The sequence below is a fragment of the Pan paniscus genome, chromosome 1 (assembly GCF_029289425.2).
Source record: "Pan paniscus chromosome 1, NHGRI_mPanPan1-v2.0_pri, whole genome shotgun sequence".
Classification (NCBI taxonomy): Eukaryota; Metazoa; Chordata; class Mammalia; order Primates; family Hominidae; genus Pan; species Pan paniscus.
This window is the reverse complement of record NC_073249.2, coordinates 193,943,800-193,961,894: the sequence shown is the minus strand read 5'-3', so window position 1 is coordinate 193,961,894 and position 18,095 is coordinate 193,943,800. Positions and strand designations below refer to the sequence as shown.

At 53.1% G+C, this 18,095-nt stretch overlaps 1 protein-coding gene across 5 annotated transcripts; it reads right to left on the bottom strand.

Annotated features, from left to right (window-relative positions):
- Positions 1 to 1,899: 1,899 nt before the first annotated feature.
- On the bottom strand, positions 1,900 to 10,525 carry FNDC5 (fibronectin type III domain containing 5). 5 transcript variants are annotated; one of them, XM_008964980.6, is made up of 6 exons: positions 10,265 to 10,525; positions 8,494 to 8,609; positions 7,802 to 8,000; positions 7,365 to 7,454; positions 4,293 to 4,426; positions 1,900 to 4,112 (listed from the first exon to the last, which is right to left on the bottom strand). In XM_008964980.6, exons 1-6 carry the CDS (start codon positions 10,500 to 10,502, stop codon positions 4,092 to 4,094), a joined length of 798 nt encoding a protein of 265 aa, XP_008963228.5. In that variant the 5' UTR covers positions 10,503 to 10,525; the 3' UTR covers positions 1,900 to 4,091. The 5 variants fall into 5 exon arrangements, with proteins under 5 accessions (XP_008963228.5, XP_008963229.5, XP_008963227.5 ...); XM_008964981.5 differs by having other exon boundaries at positions 1,900 to 3,927; XM_008964979.5 differs by having other exon boundaries at positions 1,900 to 3,408.
- Between the last annotated feature and the right edge of the window lie 7,570 nt (positions 10,526 to 18,095).

Sequence of the window (18,095 nt, the reverse complement as noted above, 5' to 3'; positions counted from 1 at the left end):
TGATTTTCATGTCTCAGCCTCCTGAGTAGCTGGGATTACAGGTGTGCGCCAACACACCTAGTTAATTTTTGTATTTTTAGTAGAGACAGGGTTTCACCATGTTGGCCAGGCTGGTCTTGAACTCCTGGCCTCAAGTGATCTGCCCCACCTTGGCCTCCCAAAGTGTTGGGGTTATAGGCGTGAGCCACTGCACCTGGTTAGGAACTATTTGTATACAAAGTTTTCCTTCAACTTAACTTCAAGTCACATTTGAAGGTTTGGTAATATTTTGTATGGATGGAGCTTGATGGAGCTGGGCAAGGGAGGAGGGTGAGCAGGGTGTCCCATTTATAGAAGCAATTTGTTCTTGGAGGCTACTTAAATGCACATTCCAGTAACCATCAAATAGGTTTAAAGAGAGTCAGAAATCTAAAGCTCATGTTAATGGGTTGGTGAGATTTTGCACATTTTTGTAAAGGGTTGAACCAAAACTCTTAAAAATGCATTCTTGAGAAGGCCCATTCTGAAAAACTAGGGGACAAGAGTAGGAGGAGAAGAGGACTCTTGCCTCATAGAAACACTCACCAGTCTGTCTTCCTTCCCTCAGACCCTGAGGTTTCCCTCATGCTCCTAGGAGGATGCACCTTGGCTCCTATTGTAGGAAGTAGGTAGAGTCTGGGAATCTTCTAAATTCTGTTTTTGGCAGATAAGGACACCACGACCTAACCTCAGAGAATTAACTTGCCTGAGGTGTTAGGTGATTACAAGGCAGGGTCTCCTGTCTCTCAAAACAACATTTCTCCCACAGGCCTGCGGTAGTCTCCAAGTGAGGTCTCTTGGTCTCAAAGACCTGCCTGTGCCTTTCCACAGTTGTGAGAAAATGTCCATGGATCTATGTGATGGTGGTGAAAGGATCACATCCCAAGTCTAGCTGTGTAGGGTTCAACTTTGCAACTACAGTGGATTCAGGGAAGGCTCAATTGTTATACAATTGGGAGTTTAGGGAGGTAATTAAAGGGAATGGAGTTTTATCTAAGCCAAGAGTGTTACCTCCTTTTCTCTCATACCCTTTATGATGTACCACAGGCACAGATTAAGTTGAAGACAGGAAACCCCCATTAGCAGAGCTCCCTGAGCCCCACTGACTATACTATACCTAGTGCTGATTTGGGGGCTTTTCCATCATTTGGCACTAGATGGGTACAGAGGGCCTAGGAAGTACCTCTCTGAGGTTTGGCTTAGAGTCGGTGTGCAACTCAGTTTCCTACTTTGCTGTGCAGCCTCTAAACCTTCTTTCCCTCTGCTTTCAAAACTTACAACAGTCAACTCTAAGCCCTGCTCACCGGACATTTTCTCTCCAAGCTTCTTCCTGGCTCTGGACAGGAATGTTCGAGGTACCCCATTTACTGGTTTTTGCTCCTTGGCTAATGTCATCATTACTCTTTCAGCCTACTGTTGGGATCATAATGGTGTTCCTTTAACAGCCTAGAACAGCACGCTGTGAATACTGAGCTGCAGAAAGCAGCTTTTGCTGTTCCCCTTCACTTCCTTCCTTACCCTGGGGAGAAACAAGAATTGCATTCCTTTGGCCAGGAAAAGCACCCAGCCCCATCCAGAGGGGAAAACCCTTTGTTTTAAAAACTAAGTACCAGCCTGCATACCTATCTAGTGAGGCAGCCCAAGCTTGGTTTGGGGGAGCCTCAGTAATAGGATGATGGAGCAGCTATTTTCTTCTCCTACACGTGCACCCCCATCTGTTTGAGATTTCCCTTCCAACTCCAGCTTGGCTGGCAGGCATGTCCCTAAGAAGCTGCAGGCCAAAATGGAGAGAAACTGACTCCCTCCTCCACACATCCTGACTTGCTGCCAATTGCCAGAAAAAGAGGGCAACATTTGGGCATTTACCAGAAGACAAGGATGTGCCTTTTCATTTGTCTTTTTATTTTACATTTAAAAAGTGGTTATTGCTCTAAGTGGATCAGAGGTGAGGACCTCTCCCCTAAGGAGCCTTGGCCTTGCAGCCCCATTCAGCAGGGATGGAAGTCACAAGACAATGAGTGGAGCCTCATGCCCTCCCATGAGAAAGCCCTTAGTATTGCTGACATCTGCCCTTTATCCTGTCTCTCCTCCCCAGTGCTGCCACACTTGGGCAAAGCAGAGTGGTGGCAGACCCAGCCTTGAGAGCTCTTGTAGACCGGAAGGAAGGGGCGGTCATTGGGTGATGGCTTCTGGCTCTCTGGCTTGGGGACCAATGCTCTTATCATTCATTTCAACAAATATTTACTGAGTACCAGGCTTGCACTAGGTGTGGTTCTCCCACACCCATCCTTGGCCACCAATGGAAGATGCAGATGTCCACCTCTTCCCATGCAGGCATCTGGCAGCCGTAACTCGTCAGTCCTAGGGAACAGTCTACCTTCCCTCATCAAGCACCATTTTTTTAAACCAGAAAGGGGCAGTGGAGAGAGAGACCTGTCACCTCACACCACTCAGGCTCTAAGGAAGGACATGAGGACCCTGGGTAACTTTCATGGAACCCTGGATGAGATGGCAAGATATGAAGACCCCAGAGGCCAGTGGTGATAGCCAGAGCTGCTCTTCCTGTCCGTGGTGAATGGCTCAGGCCTGCCTTCCAGCAGCTTCTACTCCAGAAGGGGTGTTTTGGTAGCCCCCAGAATGCCAGCTGTGATGTGACTTTTCAGTTGTCCAAGCTAGCATTTCTGAAACTCCAAGAGATACTTCCTAAATAAATTGGACCAGTACCTTCCAAACTGATGATCTTTCAGTCATAAGGGTCAAAGAAGATAGAGGATGCAGGCAACCAGCTCAGTCTTCGGGGGAATTTCTCTGCCCTCTAGAATGCAGCCTTCTGATTTTTGTTTTCCAAAAGAGACAAACCAGGTAACATCTTACACGCTTGCAAAAGTGTGCATCACACCACAAACATGTCCTTGATGGCTGGATCCAGAAAAGGCTTGATGGCAGCCATGATCCTGCCTGGCAGGCAGCCCCACAGCTTCTCTGATGTTCCTTGGTCTGAAAGACACAGCTTGAGTCAGTCCTTGTGCTTGTCATCTCCCAGGGCTTTGTGCGTTTTCTCAAAGAGGAAGCCAGTCCAGGAGAGGCGAGGAGGCAGAAGGCTGTGTCTCATGCAGCTTTGCCTTTTCCAGAATGGGGCCAGGCCTTTTAGTTTTGTGGCTTATTTTTATTTTTTTGCAGAATTTGGGTTTGTAGTTCAGCCTCCTTCATCTGACTAGGACAAGGAGAAGAGAGAACTGTGCAGCTAGCTGTGCCTCCTCCCCACTGCTGCAGTTGTCCCTCTCCCTGTGCCCGTGGGCCTGGGGACCAGCTGAGAAGAAAAATGGAATCCTTCTCCCTGCAGACAGGCAGTCACGCTTCAATGATGTTCACTGAGGGCTTGTTTGGAAACTGGGAGGAAAAAAATGAGAGAAGCAGCCAGGCCTAATTGTGAATAGCCTTCTTGCAAGGCTGGAAACAGGACAGAAGAAGGAAGGGAGCAGCAGCAGGGCTGTAGCCTAAATAAGCCAAGCTCTTGTCCCTTGTGGAAAGAAAAGAGAAGCCCTGCCTGGATGTCTTGTCTTTTTGCCTTTTCAAACCCAGCCTTCAGCCTCACTCAACTGAATGGCCAAGACTGGGTCCTGGGCCCATGGCCCCTGGCACCCAGTCTACCCCCAGCAGTCATCCGTCTGAGTGCAGCCTCAGCCACTGACATTGTTGAGGTGCTTCTGGAGATGGGGGTTAATAAGAGGCTTCAGGAAAGTGCGCCAGAGAGAGGACAGTAAGCCAGAGGGTACAAGGAGATGGAGGGAAGAGATGTAGAGAGGGCCAGATGTTTGTTGGATAATCATCATCAGAACCATGAGATCCTCTCACATTCTCTACTGTCTTCTTAGCTGCTGAGGGCAAGCACTGAAAAGGTTTTCATATCTGTTTTACAGAAGAGGAAATGAAGGTACAGCGGTAAAGCACCTGCCCAAGGTCACAAGGCACAGCAGGAGCAGGAATGGGCCAGACACCCCACTCCTATTGTCCCGCGCCAACCAAGAATTCTGCCCTCCCCACTCACTGCTTTTTTTTTTTTTTTCTTCAAATCACCACTGGCCCCTGGCACCCTGCAAAAGGAGAGGATCCAAAATCAACTTGCAGTGTCCCTGTGTCACACAGGCAGCAGCCAAGTCTGGCTCTGCCCAGCTGTCGCCATGCCAGTCCCCGAGCTGACCCCCTCTGCAGTCCAGGGATTACCAGAGCATGAGGCACAGGGTGGCCCACCCAGGCCCAGGTCTTGCCCTCACCTTGCTGCGGAGAAGCCCCCCGCCCTGGTGCTCTGGTGTGCTGGTTTCTGATGCACTCTTGGTTTTTTCCTTGTTGTTATTGGGTTCATTGTCCTTGATGATGTCATACTGGCGGCAGAAGAGGGCGATGACACCTGAGGGGGGACAAGTGAGCAGTCAGAGGCCAGGGCCTGGGTTCCTGCCTCCCCTGCTTCTTTCCCACTAGTGCTTGCCAATGGTCTCTCCAGATTGTACCTCACCTGTACTACTGCAGCACCCTCCCTCTGCCCTCTGGCTCCTGTTTTCACCTGTGCCCTCACCAACCACCCCTTTCACTGCTGCTAGGCTGATCTTCCTACAATATGCGTCTGATCATATACCTCCTCCTCTCCTTTCCTTTAAACCTCTGACAGCGGCCAGGCGCGGTGGCTCACGCCTGTTAATTCCAGCACTTTGGTTTTGTTTTTTTTTTGTTTTGAGATGGAGTTTCGCTCTTGTTGCCCAGGCTGGAGTGCAATGGCGCGATCTCGGTTCACTGCAACCTCTGCCTCCCAGGTTCAAGTGATTCTCCTGCCTCAGCCTCCCGAGTAGCTGGGATTACAGGTATGCGCCACCACGTCCGGCTAATTTTGTATTTTTAGTAGAGACGGGGTTTCTCCATGTTGGTCAGGCTGGTCTCGAACTCCCGACCTCAGGTGATCCGCCCACATTGGCCTCCCAAAGTGCTGGGATTACAGGCATGAGCCACCATGCCCGGCAATCCCAGCACTTTGGGAGGCCAACGTGGGTGGATCACGAGGTCAGGAAATAGAGACCAGCCTGGCCAACATGGTGAAACTCTGTCTACTAAAAATACAAAAATTAGCTGGGCGTGGTGGCAGGTGCCTATAATCCCAGCTACTCAGGAGGCTGAGGCAGGAGAATAGCTTGAACCTGGGAGGCAGAGGTTGCAGTGAGCTGAGATCAGGCCACTGCACTCCAGCCTGGGCAACAGAGAGAGACTCTGTCTCAAAGAAAAACAAACAAAAAAACCTCTGACAGCTCCTGTTTTCCTTGAGGGGAAAATAGAAACAATAATAGCATTTGTTGAGCTCGTGCCAGGCCCTGTGCTGTGCACTGACATATTCTATCTCACTTAATCCTCACAACTCTGTGAGGATACCTATTATTATCATTCCCAGGGTACAAGTGAGGACACTGATGCAGAGAGAGTTTCACTAACTTAACTCAAGGTCACACAGTGGTGGAACTAGGACATGAACTCCAGGGCCTGCAGTCTGTTAAATGTTTAGTTTTATCAAACTAATAATACATGAACAGAATGTTTTTTAAAAGTCAGACAGTGTTAAGGCAGCCAACTCCAGTCCTTCTAGGTGTTTTCCCAATTTTACCTCTATATTTAGAATGTTATTTCTTGATCTATTTTAGAAGTCTGTTGACTTCCAAACATGGTAGATAAAGCATAACAACTTCCTCTACTTCCCTCCCTATTATCCTAACAAAATTACATCACAATTTTGGGTTAATTCGCTATGTTTATATTGTTATGATTATATAAATACTGTCTGTGCCAAATCTAATAACGCACCATAAGCAAACCTCCTCTTTTGTACAACCCTTTGTTTTTCCCTCATTTTTCCAAGTGCCTGTTTTTCTGTGTGCCTAAGGAGCATTTTTTTTCCAAATGCTTCTACAATACAGCCTGCCTTTCTCAACCACCATGGTAATAAAGCTTTAGCATGGTATTCAAATCCCTCAAAAGACTCCAGTCTGCAGCCTCGCCATCCTTTACTCCCCCACGTTCTACCTTCTCTCTTGGATTGCAGCTGCCCTGAACCAGACTGAGCTTACTTTGTTTCTTGAACACACCATGCCCTGAACACTATTCCTCTTTTGGCTGCCTGGTGAACTCCTATTTATCCTTCAAAGCTCAATTCCCATGTTATCTCCTCTCTGTGTTTTTCCTGATTTCTAACCCACAGTTATTCCCTTTCCTCTGCTCTCCTACATGGTACTATCATAGCACTCATCACACTGGATTATAGTTAAGTTCAGCCCAAGAAAATGAAAAAGAAAAAAGAAGAGTAAACGAAAAGAAAAAAGAAAAGTTTGGGCCTGGCTTTGCCCAGATAGTTCTTTGCAAGCAGAGGGGTCTTCTTAGTCATGATTGTAGCACTACTGTTTGGGCTGGAGTGATTGTTCAGTAAATGCTGGTTGAATTGAGTACAAAGATGAATGAAACTTGGCCTTTACCAGCCTGGGCAACATAGCAAGACCCTATCTCTACAAAAAATAAAAAATTAGCCAGGCATGGTGGCACATGTCTGTAGTCTCAGCTACTCAGGAGGCTAAGGCATGAGGATCACTTGAGCCCAGGAGGTCAAGGCTGCAGTGAGCTATGATTGCACCACTGCACTCCAACCTGGGTCTCAAAAAACAAAACAAACAAAAAAAACTTGGTCTTCATTCTCAGGGAGCTCACAGACCACAGGTAAAGGAGAGACATGAGCCGAACGAACTAACACAAGGGCTAAAGAGAGGGTTAAAGAAGGGCTAAAGAGAGGAGTGAACAGTATGCGGTAGGGGTGTGGAAGCAGGAGGACCATTCTAATGGATGGATTGAGGGAGTTTTCACGGTGGCTGTCTCACAGCCATGGTGGCTGGGTCTAGAAGGGTGAGTAGGTTAGGAGAATGTCCCCAGGCCAGGCAGTGACTTCCCCTGAGCTTCCCAGGCCTGGACCCCTGGAGGCACAGCACCCCAGAAGAGGAAAAAAAGGCTGTGGCCATGACCAGAGGTAAAAGGCCTGTGGAAGTGTCCAGCCCCAAGAAGCTGAACCTCTTCTGAGGGAGGGCGAAGGCAAGTACTCATCTAATCCTATAAGGCAGCTAACAATATGCTGGTTTTTTGGTGAAGAGTGAGGTAGAGAAGGGGTCAGATCTGTTTCCCAGAACTGTCGTTGGCAGGACTTGGAGACTTTTCACCTTAGAGATGTCCAAACCCCTTACCCTTTTTTTCATGAGAGAAGGGGCTGGTCAGAGTCCTCCATTTCCCAGAGTCTGAGGGAAGAAGAAGGTCTCGGAGGCCAGACTCACCTGCCCACATGAACAGGACCACGACGATGATCAGCACCTCGCCTGTCCGCAGCTGTTGGTTCCTCCCCATCTCTTTCATGGTTACCTCATCTGCAGGGAGAGAGACACTAGATCCAGCGCTCCTTTCCTCCCTCAGCCACTCCTCTAGGGCCAAGCCCAAGACAACAGTGCTGATTTCTACAGGTGCCCACACATCTAACATACATTCTAGAATGCACTGATGGCTACTTGGGGTGGCAGTGATAGGACCAAGTCTAAAGGGAGTTTATATGCTCAGCGTCTTGTCAGGGACTAGCGTGAACCCTCTCTCAGGTACTGCTTTACTTGCCAGCAGGGGATAAGGGGGAGGAGACAGAGCTTTCCTCAAGCCACCCACTGGTCTGGTCCTGACCACCCCTCACCCCACCCCATTCCTCTTAACAGTGACCCGGGCCTGCCTTTGTTCTTGGAGGCCATCTTCTCAGCCTCACGCGGGGTCTTGAAGAGCACAGGCTCGCTGGCTGGGCTCTGGCCCTGAATGGAGATGGCCTGCACGTGGACTATGTACTCCGTATCCTCCTCCAGGTCCCAGAGGGCACACGAGCGGGTGGTGGTGTTCACCTCCTGGATGAAGCGCAGCATCCGCACATCCTTCTTCTGCAGACAAGCGCCGGTCACTGCTGTCAACACTCGGTGACCAGCCCTGCTCCTGCCCACCTCCCAGTGGTGACAAAGCCTTTACATACACAATCTTCATCATTCCATCACCTCCGCTATCAATATCTCCATTTTACAGGGAAGGAAACAGGTTCAGAGAGGTTGGGGAAGTTGCCCAAGGCCACACATCTAGTAAGCACTGGAGCTAGGTCCTAAATGCAGATGTCTCTGAGATCAAAACCTTAATTTCTGTGTTCCACTTGAAAGTTCCCAAACCCTCCCTCACTGACTGATTCTCTTCTAGAGAATTTTCAGACATATGTCTGAATGGGGCCCCAATTTTCAGACATATGTCCAAATTGCTGTTCATCTCCCTTGCCCTAAGTTCCTATTTCCTTTCTATTTCTCCATCACCACCACCGCCACACTCCTACCCCCATCCGCCACTACTGTCTTGATGTGTCCTTCCCTCCTAAGGACAGTGGAGCATTACCTGCTGGGAGATGGCAAATCCGATGACAACCTCATCCTCCAGAACATCCCAGCTCACCACTGCAGAGTTGGCCTTGAGGTGCCTGACGGTGACGTTCACTGGGGCTGAGGGACTGTCTGGGGAACAGGGAGGCACCTAAGCCTGAGCATCCCCTATTGTGAGGCCCAGACCCACTGTCTCATAAGTAAGAAGGGGAAACCTGGGGAAGGCCATGCAGGAGGGGAAGGAAGAAACTAAGGCCTCAAGTGGGGTCCAGTGACATGGCTCTCAGCTCTTCAGTGGGTTGAAGAACCAAGCCCAAGAGGCCCCAGGCTCCTCATGATTGGGATGGAAGCCCCTGCTGGCCACAGGCCGGCCCCATGAGGGGTCCAAGGCTCAAAGTGATGGGCCTGGGCCGGGGCCCTATCTAAGGGATGGGTGGTTAGAGTTGTGGAGAGAGTTATGTAGGGGACATAGGTGGACAGAAACTGAAGGTTAGCTGATGAAAAGCAGACAAAAGGACTCCCCAGTCCAGTGCTCTTTTGACAATACTGTCCTGTCCAATGAGTGACCTTGAACGAAGGAGAAAGACCCAGAGATCGAGAAGTGTCAGGCTGGGGTGAGCCCTGGACTGGGAGTGAGGAGAACAGAAGTATCCTCAGAGCTGTGATGGCCCAGGCAGAATAAAGCCTGGGGAAGAGTCTGTGTGAGCCTCTTATCCATGCTCTTCCAGCCCCAAGATGCAGGTGGGGAGGTGGCAAGGGAAGATGGGGTCACTCAGAGCAGGGCCCCTCCATGGCGAGTGGAGAGGAGAGAACAGGTAGGGGAAGAGGATGAATGAGGAATCACTCCAGAAGAGACAGGAGGGAAGTGGGGGTGAGAGTGATAGGGATAGTGGGGGGTCAGTGAGGAAAACCGTCCAGGAGAGGGGCAGTGCAGTCACATAAGGCTCAGTATCTTCCAAGGGGCAGGTGCGGCACGGGGCAGAGCTGGGCCTGAGCAGCACCCCTCACCCCACAGAGAGTGAACTTGAGACCCAGGGGGCTGGGCCTGGGACCTGAGGGAGACAGAGCCAGACACGGAGGGGGAGGTGGAGAGACAGGACACAGACAGGTGGTGGCAGACACAGAACCAGAGGACAGAGAAGTGGGGCATCTGAGAAAGACAGCTGCGAGAGAGCGCTCCCCGAGCCACGGAGGGAGAGATGAGCCGGGCAGCGGCAGCCAGGAGGGACAAAGACAGAGTGGCAGGAGAGGCTGGGCAAGGACGGGCCGGCCCCATGGGGCAGGCCAGACACTGCACCAGATCAGGGGTGCCGGGGCCCACCCCACGCCCTGCGCCCTCAGGTGCCAGCCCCCATCCCCTTCACACGTGCTCCTGTACAGCGGGACCCCATCTGCCCCTGCAGAGTTGGCTTGCAGGGCTTTGAGAGGTCCTGGGGACACGGAGAGAGGCCCAGATGGGGGACCTGGTGTCCTCAGCTGCTCCCTGGGTCAAAGAAGGGAGCTAGGGAAGCTGAGGCAAAGACCTGGGGTTAGGGGAATGGGATTAGGGGACTGGGGACCACAAGACCCTAGGAAACCCAGGGCTGAGGTGACGGGAGATTTGGAAACTGAAGGACAGGTCTGGGGGTCAAGGAGGTAGGGAAGACGCTGGGGGCTGGGTTAGGGGAGCAGTGTTTGGGCCGAGACAGGAGTCCCTAGGGGGCAGAGAAAGGACCAGGGGACTCCCAGGTAGCTGGGCTCGAGAGGAGCCTGCCCCGGCACCGGCCCCCCGCCCCGGGCCCCCTTACCCGCCTGCACCAGCGCGAAGCAGACGCAGCCCAGCCACAGGCGGAGCGCGGCGCGGGCGCGGGGCGGCCAGGCGCTCGGCGACCCAGGGTGCATGGTGGCTCCTCCGGCCGGCAGGCCCGGGGCGGCGCAGGGGGACGCGGCTCCGGCGCCCGGCGGCCGCTCGCGCTCGCGCTCCGGCCCCCGGCCCGGCCGGCCCGGCCGCCCCGGCCGCCCTGCGCCGCCCCGAGCCGCCTGCATGTCGGCTCCGCGGACAGCGACTCCCGCGCGGCGGCGGTGGCGGCGGCCGCGTCCACGTCGGGCGCCCGGGGGGCGGGGCGCCCCCGCTGCGGGGAGAGGTGCAGGGGCGGGGTGAGGACCGGAGGGCGCCCCCACTCCCGCCCCCGCCGCCTATTAGGTCCTCTGCCGGGGAGGAAGGGGCTTCGCGGACCCACGGCTCCCGCCCTCTCACCGAGCGGGAGCCCGGCGGGGTTCTCCGCGCCCCCGCCGCGGTCACTCTCTCTCCCGTGCACAGCCCTGACTTGGCTGCCGCTTTCTGCCCTTTCCCAGGGTAGAGAGGGGACAAGTGCCACCGAGATGCCCGTTTGTGCCCCCACCCCTAAGCGCGCCTCCCTTCCCTGGGCCTAGGGATCCCCTCACTCCACGGTAGACCCGAGGCCTTGCGGCTGGGGCAGACGGGAGCAGAGGGGAGAGATCACAGTAAGGCTGGGGAGAGCTGGAGAGAGTGCTAAGTGGACACCAGGGCTCCGTGTTTCCAGTGGGGTTGGGAAGAGGCTGCTCTGACTCACTGGAGAGTCCAGCTCTGTGACCCCAGGCCAGTCCTTTTCCTTCATTTTCATCCCCATAGTGAGGGCAGTAATGAGCGTCTACCAGGGGCCAGATACTATGCTGAGCTTTCTTTGCATTATGTGGCTTAATTCTCAGGGCAACCCTGTAAAGTCATACTCTGCACACTTTGCACAGGAGGAACCTGCAGCTTGGACAGGCTACTTGACTTGTCCAGGGACCCGCAGCAGAGCCAGGACTTGAGCACAGGCTGATCTGACTCCCAAAGCTGTGCTTAACTGAACTGTCTCCCCACCCAGAGTGACTTCACCCATCCGGAGATTCCTGAGACTCTAGAATTGGCCGGGGCCAGCTCCTCCCCAGCCAGAAAACAGTCTGCAGCAATCTAAGAGCATCTCTGAGAGGGGGAGTGGCTCCAGCCCCCTACCCTCATCTCAGCCAGAAAAACAAGGTGGAGGAGAGAGGCATGGACCAGGGCTCAGGGCCTTTTGTCTCAGCAAGAACCCCTGAGCCCCCTCCCACGACTATCCGAAATTCCACTACTAGCGGGGCATTCCTTTGGGTCTTAAAGGTTTTCCAGAAGCCCTGGAAGGGCTAATTTTCTTTGGAAAGGAGACGTCTTGCAAAGTTCTGCCACAGAAACGTCTTCAGGGTCTTCCTCTCCATCCCCCTGGTTTTACATTAAGGAAGTGAGGTCTACCGATGGGAAGAACTTGGTGCAGATTCACACAGTGGGTCAAGAGGAGCGATAGACAACCCTCCTCTCCTAATGCCCACCCAGGACTCCTTCGCTGGCCCTGTGTTCCTCCTTGGTCACCTTGGAAGGGGTGAGATGGAAGCGAGCTTAGGGGCTCTTGTTGAGCGGCAGAATTTTCCTGCCCATCCCCTCAGTGCCCCCAGACCTGCCCCACTCGGCAGGGTGACACTGCCCAGCCCTATCATTTCCCCAGCCACATACCTTGTCCTGGGAGAGCCTCAGCTGGGACCTCGACCCGTTTGGGAGAAGAGCCCCGGAGCCAGAGCACCTCTCTCTTTCTTTTCTCTTTGCTCTCTCTCCCCTTATTATCTTCTCTCTCTTTCTCCCCGCAGCTGCTGCCTGCCCCACCCCACCCGGCCCCGCCCCACCAACTGCAGCTTAGCCCCTAGGGACCCCCCACCCCCCCATCCATCAGACAGGAAGACAACCAGGAGGCCCGCAGGAGCAACTGGAGCCTCTTCAGGCCTCCATCACAGGAACCAGCAGGAAGGAGAGGGTTCAGTTAGAGGACACAGAATCTACTCCCGTCTCTGCAGGGGAGAAAAGGAGGGAGGGTCCTGGTGGGGTCTTGGCCTCCAGTCCAGCGCTGGGGAAAGGGGAACCTTGGCGCCATCTGCTGGCCTCTTTGGGTAAAACCCAGATAGATGTAGGGCATTGGGAGGGAGGAGATGGCAGTGCCTGAGGGCTTGAGAGAGAAGGCGGCTGAAGGAGGGGGCTTGAAGGATTTGGAGAGTTGTGACTGTGGGGGTACAGCCTTCTCAGTCCTCATGATGCATGGGGTGCTTGGGCCTTAATTCTGGGGAAAGCCCTGGTGCCTGGAATCTGGCAGCCAGTGAGAGCTGGCTGGGAGGATTTAGTGGAGCCCTGGGTGAACTTGGGAGGGAGCTGTCAGAAGCAGCCACTGCAGGCCAGGGCGCTGGCTCACGCCTGTAATCCCAGCACTGTGGGAGTCCGAGGTGGGTGGATCACCTGAGGTCAGGAGTTCGAGACCAGCCTGGCCAACATGGTGAAACCCTGTCTCTACTAAAAATACAAAATTAGCCGGGCATGGTGGTGCGTGCCTGTAATCCCAGCTACTCTGGAGGCTGAGGCATGAGAATCATTTGAACCCGGGATGCAGAGGTTTCAGTGAGCTGAGCGCACCACTGCATTCCAGCCTGGGTGACAGAGAAAGAGTCCATCTCAAAAAAACCCAGCCACTTTATGTACCCCATCCCTTAGCACAAGGCTTATGATGCAGTTGGGGCTCATTAAATGATTGTTGACTGTATGGAAAAAAAATCATTCTTCCATCATATGTTTATTGAGCACCTATTATGGATCAGGCCCTGTGTAATATTCTGGAAACACAGCAGTGAAAGAATGAATGAAACCATGAGGACCTGGGTAGGGACTAAGGGTGCGCCTCTGTCCTCCCAAGCTGCACTCACTGGGCTTCACAGGACTCCACAGAGACCCCCTTGAGGGCTGGCCGGCCACTTACACATTGACACCTAATGGGGTCACCAGCATTTGGACCCTCCTGCGTGTCCAGAGTCTCAGCACCTAACTCAGGCTGCAGGTGCCCAAGCCAGCCCCGGGTACCCATTTAGAATAGGAAGGTTCCTTTTTATAGCCTAGGATGGTCATGGCCCCAGTCAAGGGTGGTCGCTAGACACCCCTCACCCGCCCTGCAAATCACAGGAAGAATCAGGAGGTCAGGAGTTGCTTTGGGGATATAATAATTGAGCACCTACTTTATCCATGTTATTATTTTATTTTATTTTGAGACGGAGTTTCATTCTTTTGCCCAGGCTGGAATGCAGTGGCGTGATCTTGGCTTGCTGCAATCTCTGCTTCCCAGGTTCAAGTGATTGTCCTGCCTCAGCCTCCTGAGTAGCTGGGACTACAGGTGCCCACCACCATGCCCGGCTAATTTTTTTATTTTTAGTAGAGACGGGGTTTCATCATGTTGGCCAGGCTGGTCTCGAACTCCTGATCTCAGGTGATCCACCCACCTCAGCCTTCTAAAGTGCTGGGATTACAGGCGTGAGCCACCGCGCCCGGCCTTTATCCATGTTATTTTGAGTCTTAGGCTGGTATGTGTCATTAGCTTCCATTCCATATCAGGAAGCTGAGGATCAGAGAGGTAAGGGGACTTGCCCTGTGTCACACAGCCAGTGAACTATAGAGACATGTCTCAAATTAAATTATGCGGCTGCAAGTTGAGGGCTTGATCCAGTCTGCCTACCACATCCCCTCACTTCTAAGGACCTCTGAGGACAAGGATCCAGGGCTCAGGGCTCACCAGAGGACATCACATCAATCTCCTTCCCTGAAGGGCTCAAGGGGACTTATTGCTCACAGAGGCAGTTGCTAATCCCAGGGCCAAGACAAGGGGCCCCCTACTCACCCAACACTTTTCCCGTGCTGACACATTATGTACATAAGGGAAGACTCTTTGAATCCTCAGAGGAGTTGGAATTATACCCATTTTACAGATGAGGAAACTGAGGCTTGAAGAGAAGAAGGGGCTTGCCATGGGTCATACAGCTGGGAGACACTGATCTAGCCTCTCTAATCCTCAAAATCCCCATCATGGCAATGATGAAGTCAGGCCAGTTTAGTATTTACTGAGTGCTGGTGGTGCTGAGGACATAATGATGAACCAGACTGGTCCTAGTCCTTAAGGAGTTCTTATGGCCAAGGAAGAGGAGAGAGATGCTCTTAAAATACAAAGAGGGGACTGCCTTCTGGAATAGGAGGCACCTGGGGCCTACAGGGACAGAAAAGGTAATTAACTTGAGAGGAAAGCAGGAAGGGCTTCTGGGAAGAGGTGATGCTTGAGCTTAATAAGTACTGACAGTCAGGTGGAAATTAGCCAAGTGAGAGGAAAGAGGCAGAGGGAAAGAGGAATCATTAGCCCTGAGGTCTGGAAAAGTGGAGTGTTTCTGTGGAGGGAAAGCAGGAGAGGCAGAATGTTTATGTGGGCGTTTGCTATAGGCTCTGAGCTGTGACATTGGGAGCAGGAAAAGTAGAACTAGATTGGAAAGATTGTTCCGAGCTTGCAAGAGAAGCTGGGGCTAGGAAGGGCTTTATTTATTCAACAAACATTTATTGAGCACCTACTAACTGCCAGTAGCATCACAGCTGTGACCAAGACAACAGGGTCCCTGCCCCATGTGAATCTCATATTCCAGGGGGAGAGAAAAGCAATAAACAAGTGAGCTGATGACCAAATGAAATATCTTCAGAGACCGAGAGTGGCTATGAAAACAATGAAGTCATGTGGTGGAGAGTGGCTGGGTGGGGCGACATTACATGGTGTGGGCTGAGGGGGAGTCACCTGAACTGACACCTGAAGGCAAAGGAGGCAGCAGCACACAGCACAGGAAGGGAGCTCCAGCCCCAGAAGAGCAAGTACCAAGGCCCTGGGGCAGGAGCAAGCTTGCATGTTGGGGAAACAGAAAGAAGCCAGTGAGCCTGGAGCTTTATAAGCAAGAAGGAGGCAGTGAGGGCAGTTGGGATTGAATAACACATGCCTCCAGGTGTGGAAGGGAGGTTAGGTTGATCCCACTCACAATGGGAAGCTTCGAGGGGAGATGAGATGGGATGTGATTTGCATTTTAAAAGGCTCACTTTGCCCGCTCCAGTGTGCAGGCTGGATGGCAGAGAACAGGAGTGGGGGGCCAGGTGCCCTGTGAGGAGGCAAGGAGGGTGCTGCGGTCTCACGGCCAGAAAGGATGCGGTGTTGGCCTGGGTGGTGGCAGGGGACAGAGAGAGAAGTCGATGGAGGATTTGGGATTTTTTTTTTTTTTTTTTGCAGGAGGAGCTGATGGATCAGATGTATAGGAGGAGATGAAAAGGAAGCAGGGCAGAGGTCAGCCCTCCAAAGTCCAGATTCTGAAGCCAGAAACCCCTGGCTGGGTGACATAGGGCCAAGTAACTCTAACTTTCTGAGCCTAAAATGCCTCCTCTGGTCAGGGGTGGAGAAGAGGAAGAGAGAAAGAAAGAGGTAGGAGGACGGGGGCGGCAGGGGGCGGGGGGGGGGGTGAGGGGGATGGGGAGGGAGGAGGACGGGGAGTGGGGAAGGGAGAAGGAGGAGCGGCAGAATAGAGCCTTCTAATCGGGTAAAGGAGACCTCCTCAAATCTCTTCAGTTCTTCAGAGTCTACACAGGAAGGCTCCCATCCAACAGCACTCAGAGAGGTTGAGAATCTCACCCAGTATCACAAAGCCAGTCAGTGGCAGCTCCAGGCCTCAAAGCCTGGACCCTGGCTTTGCCTTTGGAGACAGATTCTCAGCTGCACACCAGTCACCCAGATTCCTCAGAAACAGTGGGGCCAGAGGCCCCATTTTAGAGGCTCAGAGTGGAAGGCAGTGGAAGAGGTGGAGGCAGCTAGGGGAAGATGAGAGAGGGGTAGAAGGACAAAAGCCTGGGAGTGAAGACTGCCTTTACGTTCACTCCTCAGCTCAGCCCCGGACTGCCGGAGTGACCTTGGCATCTGTTCTCACTGGCGAACAGCGGCCATCCGCAGTGAAGGTCTGACCCTGAGGCTCCAGGGTCGGTCCACCTCCCACAACCCAAGTCCACAGAGGGCCTCCCTCGTGGCTCTGCACAGCCTGGGCACAGCCAGCAGAGGGCGCCACCTTAGCCACAGTGAACCCCACATTGCCCCAGCGCAGGAACGGCCCCAGGAGGAGGCCCCGGCTGGCAGAGGCTGCCTTGCCTGCTGCTTAGCTCTCAGGAGGCCAACTCCCAGGCGAGCCGACCACAGACGCAGCAGCCAGGTAGAGCCTGCATCTTGCTGCCTCTGCCTATAAACATGTCTCTGAACCTCTCTGAGCCTCAGTTTCCCCATCTATAAATGGGCCTAACAATAGTGCCTGCCTCATAGGGTTCTGTGAGGAGTCAATGAAGATCAGCCACATAAGGGCTGAGTTCCTAGCAGCTGCCATTTTTATTAGCAGTAGTTGCAGTTGTATCATATCTTAAAGCGCCTGCCACAAAGTGTGTCCAATCAGTGGTAGCTACGATGACAACAAAGATGATGACGAGGATGTTGCAGGGACTCGGTCATTGCTTGTCTCAAATTTCCTCACCAGGGTGTATCCAGTGCCTGCCAACCTGGGATGCCTCTAGTGGGGGGCATTGCTGCCTTCCTGGCAACACTGCCAGCCCATCCTTTTGCTGAAAATTGCCTCCTGGAAGCCATTCCCCCACCTGGCCCACCCAAATCCCTGCTCAGGATGATGCAGCTGGCCCAGCCTCTGGCCTCAGGCCCCTTTGTTAAAAGTCTGCATGAGAGGTCTCAGAGAAGGCTGGAGGACAGATCCAGCAGCTGGACTCATCCCTTTGCTGGAAGGGAAGGGAACCCAGGTGGCTTCCCAGGCAGGAGATTCTCAGTGGGTCTTGTTCTTGCTGCTCAAAGTTCCTTTTCTGCACACTGGGAAGAAATAAGTGAAAGAAAAAATCCCTGTGTTGTCTAAACCTCCCCTCATACCTCCGACCCAGGAATGGCTGGAGGCTGAAGAGGGAATATGATGGCCCAGAGTGACAAGCCCAGGAATGCTGGCATTCTAGTTGGCTCTGGTCCCACCTGCTGCCAGACACACCCATCTGTGTTTGTGGGTCCCGGGGTGAGTGCTTATGGGTCTGGCATCAAGGGGTCTGGTGAGGAAGGCAAGAGTCCAAGGCTTGGAGCCAAACAGTTTGGGCTCACACATTGGCTCAGCCCCGCACTACAGTGTGACCTCTGGCAAATCACTCTCCTGGCATCCATCCCAGCATGGTGTTTGGGGAACACAGGAGATGTTACATGTGAAGAGGAAAGCGCAAGACCTGGCACGTGCTAAGTATCTATAAATGTTGCAGTGGGTATTATTATAAAGTGCAAGTCCCTCATTTCCCCGAGATGCTCTCTGCATCTGAGTGGGCCAGGGTGGCTGTGGGAGTGGGTTATGTCAGGCAGGATGATGTTCTGACCCACTTCTGGGTCAGCGGGCCAGGGCTTGAAGCCCCATGCCCGTGCCTGCATTTGCAAGGGTGTGCGTGTGTGTTTGGGAGGAGGAAGGGGTGTGCATTGGGTGTGCATGTGTGCAAAGGTGTGCATATGCTTGTGTGCATGCACCAAAGGCTGCCCCATCCCAGGCATTCCTGGGGCAAATGCATACTTGCAGGTACCAGTGCAGTCTCCCAGCAGTGATTCAGGAGGCCCTGCTGTTCACTGTTACTATGGAAACAATGAGGCAATCCTCAGCCTCCGGTAGATCCTAAGGTGCCAGGAATGAGAGCTGGCCTGGTCTTCCCAG

Bases quoted from the DNA above. Each gene is read 5' to 3' on its own strand.
- FNDC5 (XM_014344499.5), bottom strand. From the start codon at position 10,502: ATGCAGGCGGCTCGGGGCGGCGCAGGGCGGCCGGGGCGGCCGGGCCGG. The intron at 7,455-7,801 runs GCAGGCCCGGGT...CTCTCCCTGCAG, and splicing joins GATGGCCTCCAAGAACAAAG to ATGAGGTAACCATGAAAGAG. The intron at 4,427-7,364 runs GTGAGTCTGGCC...GTCCCCCCTCAG, and splicing joins GGTCCTGTTCATGTGGGCAG to GTGTCATCGCCCTCTTCTGC.